The following is a 10138-nucleotide window of genomic DNA, read 5'->3' as shown; positions in this document are numbered from 1 at the left end:
CTCCTTCACTCCCTTGATCCGCCTCACTTTTCTTTCTGGAGCTGCTTCCTCACACACACAAACCCTTCCTCGCTGAAACCACTCTCCTGGAATCAGAAAATCTGCCGTTTAATTTAGAAGAGGCGTTGGTGCCCGGTGCGGAGAGTAAACGTGTGTGCGTGTGTGTGTGTGTGTGTGCGTGCGTGCGTGCGTGCGTGCGTGCATGCGTGTGTGTGTGTGCACGCTTTGAAGGGGGCCTCTCTTGTTCCCAATGGCTGAATCCATCCCATAGTTACTCAAGCATATCACACGCAGAGAATAGAGGATTGCTCCCCACACGTTCTCCAATTGCAGTCCAATAGACGGCATATTAACCTCTGGTTAGCGCTGGGCCGAGTTTATAGCTTATACTGTGGGATGTTTAGGAGGGAGGTAGGACCTTCCTCCAGCTGGAGCAGCTGTGCTTTCTTAAACAGTAACACTAGCATGAGCTACATTGGGCTGGACAGAATTTAGCTTCATAAAAATGTTCAAAGAGAGAGAAGGATAAAGTAGCCTAAATAGTCCTTTCCCACTTGTTTCATTTTTCTTTGTATGCATGAACAGCTTCACAGGGAGAAGAGACAGGCGCAGGATGGCTAACATGTTGTGAGGAGTGACAGCTTGTTCCAGTGCCCACTAATCGTCCTCATCTGTGCCTCACTTGTCAGTGCCCAGATTCTGTCAGTGCCAATCAGCCAATTAATTGAACACAATTAGCACCCCCCCCCCCCCCCCCCCCCCCCCCCCCCCCCCCCACATGTGCATCACATTCTTCAAAGGCCAATTTCTCTCCCTCCAACACCAACTCCCCCACCACCCTTCCTCCCATTCGACTGCTCATTCTGCTTCTGTCTCTTCCTCCTATGGCGCTGGTGGAAGACACTTTTCAGTTTTTATTAATGTGCCGCAGCCAATTAACACAGTGGCATGCAGGCCAGAGCCCGTCATCTGCTGCCTGCCACCATCCCGGCTGTCTGCTGTAGCCCCACGCCACCCCTCTCGCCACCTCCACCGTGACCAAAACGCTTTAATTCAATTTATGCAATCACTGTTATTTTTAAATAGTCATTTTGTCTGCTCAGATGAGGGGCCTTACTGCCCGCTGGGCCGGCCCTCTCATGTGAGGGATGGGGGAAGGGTGGGACGCTGTGAAAGCAGGAGTCAACTGACTTGGGGGGGGGGATATTTGTATTTGTTATCTATTTCTTTATGTTTGTATCAGGTTATTAGATGTTTGATTCAGGTTTTTTGAAATCATTATTTGAAGCAGTTCAAATTAAAGTTTTCAAGGATAATCTCTAGATTTCCTTCTCAAATATATGTAAGAGTCTAGATATAATATTCAGTTTTCAAAGTCAGTCACTTTTCAGGCACTGGATCCGTGTGACTCTTTGTTCACAGAATTAAAGAGTATAGTCTCGTCCTGTAATCACACCCTCAGGACTGGCCTTCAAATATTGATCTGTAATTCAGTGTCATCACTGTGGATCTTTAATCACTCTTTGCTGAAGCGAGTATCAGGCAGCTAGATCTGCTAAGGTGCAAGATGCTATTCTGCACCACTCAGATAACTTACAGACATTTGGAGGGCTCATTTTTCCCTGTCTGCCCCGGTGACCTCTGCCTAACTTAAAGGTACATCTTGGGGGCATTTTGATTTGGGCAGAACAGGGTGCTATCGGTGACAGAGGAACTAATCCAGTCTTGCGCAGATTAGAGCATTTGTGGAGTGGGGTGTGTTGGCGCTGGCGCCGGGAATGGAACAGAAGGGGCTCCTATCAGCTCTCCAGGCAGGCTAGCCCTCAGGCCAGCGCAGTCCTACAGGAGTCTTTGTACTTCCCAAAGCCTCCACTTTCCTCTCACTCACCCTGTATCACTTTCTCTTCCCTCTTCTGCCCCACTCGCCCTCTTTCTATAGGCTATCATGTTTTCATTCTCTGTTTCCTCTCTTTAAATGTGTAGATTTATGTTGTTTTAGTCCAATGTAAGAGTTCATGTGTCCATTTATCATGGCCATTTGCTTGAACAAGAACAAACAGTTGTTACATAATTTTTTAAAATCACAATATAAAAGTATAAAAAGACATAAATGTTGCACGTTTAAATATTGCACAAGATATTAGAAATAAATTGTTTTAAAAGTTTTTTTTTTTGTTGTTGCAGCAAATCTGCACTCTATTTCTTTGCTGGCTTTCCCCCTCTTTTTTCTGGTTTCATTTTTTTTCCTTGAATCACTCAGTGTTTTTCTCAGCTCTGTCTGTCACATTGTTTTATTCTGGAAAGAAATCCAACAAAGAACATCTCGTCAAACATTCAAGCAGACAAAAAAAAATGTAATTTAACTGTTGAAGAAATTAGGGAGGTATGAAAGGGCCTCTATTTGTGTTTCAAGTGCACTATTTATTTATCTGAAAGGATGCACATTGTATCAATTTACACTCCCCCATTCACTTCGCCACAGGCTGGAGGGCTCAGAAGTTGAGAGAATTAATTACTTTTTTATTATTATTTATAAAGTAATCTATCTGTAGAGAGGGAGCGGAAAAAGGAGAAGGAATGGGTGAGGGGAGGGGGTGAGAGAGGCACAGAACGCCCTGGAGCATTGTCCTTTAAACTAGGTCCTGGCACACATTATCTCCCAAACCAGCACTCACACAACGTCAAACAACAAACGAACTCTGGGCTGCTGAGGACGCTGTTTGCAAGGAAAGAGAGGGAGGTGGGAGAGAAAAGAGGGAGGGAGGGACAGAGGGAAGGAGGGAAGGAGAGAAGCAGTAAGGAAGTCTTCTCTGCAAGAGTGTAAAGAGCATGTTAGGAAAAATTATGTAGTTGTTAAGATTTTTTTTTCAGCTCTTAAATTTTACACCAATTCAAACTCCACAAGTCTTGTTTAATGCACCTGTGTTTATACTGAGAGGTGTAATTTAACACTTGAGTGACATCCTGGTGCATCAGACCCCAGTTTCGGGAAACATTCCACATTCCATTAATGTCTATCAAGCTGTGCATGTAACATATAAATCTAACAAAACGCTTTTTTTTATTCCTCTCTGACAGTAAATTCACTGGCTAGGATTTTGCTAGCAGGAATGCAACTTTTGTGCCAAAATGTAATGTCTATCACGTTTTGTTTTACATAGCATGTAGCAACAAAAATATGTGAAGGTATCAGGCTGCAAATGGTTTTCATGAGCTTATGTGACTAAGTATCATTTGACCCCTGAATCTGAAGTGAGAGAACTTTATGGGGAAATCAAAGTAGCAAAGCCATGCAATTAAAGTTGACCTATGGAAAACCTAAAATTCTGGAGATATGGGTGGAGGAAGACAACTTTGCTGAGAGGCTGAAGTGACTCCAACACAGTCCAACCTGGCTCTTAAAAGATAAATCCACCTATATCTGTACCTTCATCAGATTGAGAGAACAATGTTGAAACAGCATTGATATATGTTAGCGTGGTGTGAACAAAACATTTAACTGACACACACCTAATGAGAACCTGACGACTTCATGGAGAGTTTACCTTTCCCTCTCAAGTCAAATCATTAAGACAGAATCCTCTTTTGAGGAAGGACGACTGAAGGATAGCGACATCCTCACAGATGACAACACTTGTTAGACTCTAAAGTGGCTGACCCATCCTAATTTGCTAAAATGGCAAAACTGACACAATGTCAATGATAAGAAGACATTTTCTTTAGGAAGAACTTTTATGAGCATGAATAATATTCAGGCCAATTGTTGGCTATTTTATTTCATAAGGAAGCGATGTAATCAAGCTTTAATTAACCAATGACTAAAATGGACTCATACCCTGCAGCTGTCTCTCTCAGGACACTGAACAAGCTCTCCCCTTCACTCTCAACCATCACAAACTATCAGGACACATACTCATCTCATCCTCCTCAGAGTGTGCGGCTTGGCTCCATATGGGAGGAAGCATCACATGTGTCCAGCCTTGAGAGGGCCATGAATCTCCCACTTATGGATACATGTCACATGCTTTGTCTGCAGATGTGGAAGGGACGGGGGGTTTGGGGTTTCCATACTGATGGAATTAACATGTGGAAATGACTAACCTGCCTTTCTGTGTATGATGTGCTTCAAGTGCTTCATATTTCCTCGGAGGCCTTTTCTGAAGATATGATTAATTTGTAGAATATGGTTAATTTTCCCTCTGTGGGATATTCCTGTCTTAATGCATAATTTGTGAACTGTTTGGCTTGCCCCTGCATTGCCTCTATGTTTGCAGCATATGTGTGCGTGAACGCATGTGGTCATTCATGTGCATGCAAACATATGTCTGTGTGTGTATCCCCCCTGTGTAACCACCTCCATGATGGGCTAATTGGTTTAGCAGCCAAGGGGCCAAAGGCCAGTGCAGCATAGCAAAACTCAACATGAACCTGATGTTAAAGGGAAGGCTTCCCTGCTATAGGAGGTAATCATGTGTGGGACAATTCCCTTTTTAACGCCCCATCTCACACACACACTCCACTTTGCTTTTTTACTTTAAAACTCACAACATAAGAAAACTAAATTCTTCACAGTGTTCTGGGCCGCTGTGCTTCAGACTGGGGTAGCACTAGAGGTAATATCTTCCATTTTAACATATTTTGAGACCTTCTCCTGACGAATGTCACATGCTATTACATTAATCTAAAATACTGAATTGGAAGCTTTTATGCACAATGAATAATGTACACACTGTGATATTCAGGCGAGCCTCAACCTGCAAGTATCAGCGGGCCCCACAGTAACGTTTGTGGATCCTACTTTGTGTGGGGATCTGAGGGGATCATTTACCAGTTCCAAATCCATTACTATTCATGAGATGGGTAGGCTAGGGGCGAGGGATTAGGGACTCCCTTGGTGCTTGTTGTGCTGTAGGCTCGGGCTCAGGCCTCAGGCTCCGGGACAGGAGCTGTCTGGCACGGATGGTGGGTCTATTATCACCCTGGGACCCTTCTGTCCCACAGCAGAACACTCAATGCCAGCGCCAGCTAATGAAACAGTCTCTCTTGTTCCTTTTCTCCTTTTTTTAACCTCATCACTTTCCTTGTATCCTTCTTTCTGCTCTTTAAAAAAAAAAAAGATGGGGAAGTTTTTCCCATTTCCCTATTTCCAAGTTTATATGGTATATTTCTATTGGCATCTTTACCGTGAAGTGCAAGGATGGCACTATATTTGCAAAAAAATGTACTTTCCCCTTAACTCTGTCAATGCTTTGATCCTCAATTTTCCAAATTTCTAACATCCTCCGTTTCCCCTTCACCCCCAGGTGATGAGTATCCTGAGTAACCCCAGCGCCGTACCCTCCCAGCCCCAGCACGACTTTTCTATTTCCCCCCTGCACAGCAGCCTGGACAGCTCCAACCCCATCTCAGCCAGCTGCAGCCAGCGCTCTGACACCATCAAGGACAGCCTGGCTTCCTCCCAGTCATACTGCCCCCCCACCTACAGCGCCACCAGCTACAGTGTGGACCCCGTCACTGCAGGCTACCAGTATAGCCAGTATGGACAGAGTGAGTAAACCCTGAATTAACATTTATACACTGTAAGAATGTGTTCAACTTGAGTTGTTGTTGTGCTATTGTCTTTTTATGTGTCCAAACGAGTCACTCCTTTATATCCTCTTCTAAAGTTGACTACATTTAAAAAGCCTGTGAAGTGATGTCCCAACTCCCAGGCAAAAGAGACTGCTGACCTTTGCACCCTGGTTGGTGGAGGCAGACACATGCTCTTGATAAAGACCCCCCCTAACACCACCACGTGCACCACCACCATCCTCCTAGAGAGCTGCCTTAGTCACACCCCACTCCACTTGGATGGGAAAGAGGAGAGGGCCACTTCAAAGAACGGCACACCCTCAGGGGCCACAGTGTCCTCTTGCCCACCTCTTTCCCTTTTTCTCTCTTCTCCATCACACACACACACATATACACACACCCTCAGGGCAGGAAAGAGTTTGCTTTATTAGATCAGCATAATTGACTGATGCTGTCACAGCCATTCATGAGAGGTAAAATGAAGCACACTTCCCAAACAAGCCAGCGCCAGCTAGCCGACATTTGTTTGTATTTATATTCTTCTTCTAGTAGTGATCTGCTGTATTGTGCGTCTTATTTTAAAATGTTGTTTGTGTTGTGGTCCGTGAATGCACGTGAGCGCATGCCAATCTGTCACGTTTTGTGTGTGCGTACCAGTGTTTTGTCAGCAAGCAAGAAAGTGACGGATGTGGCAGTGCGGATGTGAGCTGATGTGAGGTTAATTAAGATGGTGATTGAGCACAGTAGATGGGTAATGAATGGAAGAGAAAGGAGAGAGCTGCTGTCTGAGGATGAAAATGATCGACCATGTGGAGTGTGGAGGGCATGAAATCAGAGATGCCAAGTGTAATGAAGACTGGCACACAGAACACACACAGGGACCCGTCTGAGTGACAGCACGGAGACTTTACCAGGATGCACATGCTCTGTGCCAGCAGCATGCCAGCCTCAGACAAGGGACAGGGGAGGGTTTTTTATCTTTCATTGTTTTCCTTTAAATCACTCGCTTCTGCCACAACTTATTTCAGCCTTAATCAGAGGAATGAAACGAGGACGAATGTGTCTCAGGAATATGTCTCAGGAATCTACCACCTGTCTGACGTGTGTTTTTTTCTGTCTTTTTGTTTCTGTGCAGCTGCTGTGGACTACCTGGCCAAGAACGTGAGCTTGTCCACCCAGAGGAGGATGAAACTTGGAGACCACTCGGCCGTGCTGGGACTGCTGCAGGTGGAGACGGGACAGGCCTACTAAAGCCCCTCCTAGGACGCACCAAGCACCACTCTCCTCCGCCCTTTGCCACCTTCCTCCATGCTCCATCAAGTCTGGACTCTAGCTCGCCCCTCTGCTGCTCGCTCTGCAGCCATTACATCGACACACAGACACCAGCCTCGCTGTGTAAAAGAGAAAGTGACGCTTGAGAGTGTGACAAGGCAATTTGGGGAATGGAACTAAGCGTTTCACGCCATTGTCAACCACCAGGGGGCTCTGTACCCTCTCTTCTCAACCTTTGGGCTTCTCTGCCTGCTCCTTGTAGTCCTTCCCCAGCCCCAAACCCTGTTTTGTTTAGCTCAGAAGGCCAGACAGAACCCCAGAACACCCGAGGATGGTTGGCCGTCTTGGCCCGGGTTCCTGTTTGTCTTGGCTGTAGTCCAGCACACATTTAGAGCCATCAACAACATGTACTTTGACCTTGCTGTTCATAGTAGTTAACAAAGCCAATATCATTTGAACAACTCTTATTCTTGTTCCTTTTTGATATTGTTAAGATTATTGTTGCTGTTATATGATTATGGTTAATGTGATTTATGTTGTTCTTTGATTCCATTCATATCTCTTTTCTCTGTTAGATGTTGGTATGTAAAACACAGTGTGGATGACTGAGACGATTTGGGAGTGTGTGTCTGTTGCGTGTGCATGTTTTGCGTGTCGGCACAGTCACACAAAGAGGATGATTGTTTTCCAAGCTGCTGTTCCTCTGCCTGTTCCCTGAGCACTAATGTTCGTGAGTGATTTGACCTTCCCACTTTCATATTCATCTTGACATTCCTAAAGAACTTGGCCACTCTGTGGGAAGTCTGGCTGGATGGATTCTGCAGGGAATTAAAGCAGCATTTTGGCGGCCAATAGCTTTCCCCTTCTAACCTCCATCCCATCCTTAGCTGCGGTCCATGGGGAGGGGGGCATTGTTTGCAAAAACAGGATTGGGGAAATTAATGTATTTTGTTTAGAAATATGGACCTTGCCAAGGAGGGCTAACTCAATCCCCCCCACTCCCTTTACTCCTCCCAAATCCCATCTGCCAGGAAACCCTGTGTGACTTTAACAGTGTAAAGCAGATTAAATCACACAAAATTAATTCTAAGCTAATTCACAGTGACCCTTTCCATTACTAGCCAGTATTTCTGTTTTCATAGAGTAAAAAACTCATTGTGTAAATGCACCTTCAACTGGTTTCCACTCTCAGGCTAAACAAGCATTCCTTCGAAACATTCCACCGGCTCCATAAGCATTCCAACGCTTTCTGTTATGAGATTAAAAAGTACACAAGCTGTGCCATTCACTCGCACTCTGGAAAATCATATAATCCAGTCAATTGCGAAAGGGCACAGGTAACACCACCGATTGGCCCCCCACTCTTGTTTGGACCGGAGACCCCCTCTAATCCTCCGCTTCGACGGACTCACTGAAATGTACAAAAAGAAGGAAAAAAAATAAAGAACAGTGGATATGAGACATTTGTGTAGCACTCATAGTTGACTTTTGACACGATCCGGGACCAGCTATTTCCTTGAGATGTGTGTGTGTGATATCCCTAATGATGAATTCTTCACTTTATCTCAAGACAGGATTTGGTCCTCAGTCGCCTTTAAAAACGGAAAACTGTACAGTAGCTGGAGCAGATTGTGTATTGTTTGTTTATAAAGAGTATGTTTTATACTAAAACAAAACTATGTTGAGTGGTAGGTAAGCAAGGAATCTGTGGACGTAAATGTTTGATTTGAGTTTCCTTAACTGGCTAATTTTTCTGTTGATTTTGTTTTAATAGTATTTAATTGGTTGACCTGTTTTGAACAAAAGTTGTATTTCTGTTTTTGGGCCCAGGTAAGATTGAATTTGTATAAAATTAGTAAAATATAATTTCCATTAAAAATGTTCCAATTAAAAGTTGTATAAAAGAGGATCAAACTGAACTTAATGGAAAATAAATGCTTGGTGACACAAATAGACTCCCTGGAACCCAGGGCCGCTGTATATTTGAAAGGTGGCTTGATGAAACATCTTCATGTGTCAGAGCATTCTGATCTCACAGACTGATTATCAGTGCAGACCAGACTCGACTGGACCATGGACCTAACACACCTGAACCCTGAGACTCCGGTTACAGGACGTTACCAACGGTTCAGGATGGCGAGGAAGCTGGTGAACACAGCCTCTTTGCTCTGGGAAACTGAACGGAGTCACATTTGATTTGTGGACCAATATGACTTCAGGAGAAGAAGTTAAAGTAACACTGATTCTGCACTGAATCACGGCAGTTCTCCCTGCTCTGCTTAGACGCCTCACTTATGTGTATATTTTAAAAAGGAAGAATTTTAGAATTGTCTTTAGTGTATCAAACCCATTTCTAACACTTGCGTCAAACATTTGGATATTTAAAGCATACTCCTTATGCCCCCTCCCGTCTGTTTGAACCTTCACTTGTTTAATTGCTTTCTGACATCTGTGCTTTGCTTTACTCCTTTTTCTGTTCCGCATGTGTGTATATTATCATGGTATAATTTATTCAGCTGTATGAAGTATTAGAGTAGTGGGAAACTTGTACTGGTATTTACTACCTTCAGCCTGTTGGTGTGTTTACTGTAACACTGGCGTAACTGTTATCAATTAAAGATCCAAAACTGATTCTGCCATTTGTCTTTTTATTGTGTGTGGATTTTATTTTCAAACATATTCTATTTTAGACATCAGATTGTTTCACCATGTGTGTGAGTGTGTGTGAGAAGTAGTGTGATTCGTCAACTGATCTATTACAGAAAAATGTATCTGCAACTTTATCTATAATTAGCTGATTGTTTAAGTCATTCTTCAAACAAAAAAAAAACAGAAAAAATCTGCATTCTGCTTCTCAAATGTGTAAATTTTACTGTTGTATATCACTGTGATTGTCTTGTTGGAGTGTTGGACTGTTGTTAGGACAAACATTGCAGTGTGAAGACATCACCCGAGGCTCTGATAAGTATCATTCAGTATTTTTGGACAATTTTTAGACAAAAAATGTAATGGGTAATCAAGAACAAAAAGCCAGCAGATAGTTTAATAATGAATGAACATTGGTTGCAGCCCTAGTGTAAAGTTTGAGTGCACCATGTGCACATACACATGTATACATAAGCATATGCACACAGCCTGTGCATGTGTGTGTGTGTGTGTGTGTGTGTGTGTTCTCCATGTGTGTTCAAGTACATTTGTAGAGCTAGCGGCCACCAGTAGACTGTTCCAGTGCTGGTGATGTGATTAGGGAGTGATGAGAGCTCAGACGTCCCAGACTCAGAAACACAGACTGAGA

The 10138-nt window shown here is 43.7% G+C and overlaps 1 protein-coding gene across 2 annotated transcripts in view; it reads left to right on the top strand.

Annotated features, from left to right (window-relative positions):
* The window catches only part of pax7a (paired box 7a), a 45157-nt gene extending 35683 nt beyond the window's left edge, over nt 1–9474 (top strand). For both annotated transcript variants that reach the window (XM_032513713.1, XM_032513712.1), the window contains exons 8-9: nt 5304–5547; nt 6707–9474. In XM_032513713.1, coding sequence (XP_032369604.1) covers nt 5304–5547; nt 6707–6822 — 360 coding nt within the window. In that variant the 3' untranslated portion in view covers nt 6823–9474. The remainder of the gene's footprint in view (nt 1–5303; nt 5548–6706) is intronic.
* Nucleotides 9475–10138: the final 664 nt, after the last annotated feature.

The sequence above is a fragment of the Etheostoma spectabile genome, chromosome 4, assembly GCF_008692095.1.
Source record: "Etheostoma spectabile isolate EspeVRDwgs_2016 chromosome 4, UIUC_Espe_1.0, whole genome shotgun sequence".
In the NCBI taxonomy this organism is placed as follows: Eukaryota; Metazoa; Chordata; class Actinopteri; order Perciformes; family Percidae; genus Etheostoma; species Etheostoma spectabile.
Note: the sequence above shows the minus strand (reverse complement) of the source record. Positions and strands in the feature narration are given on the sequence as shown.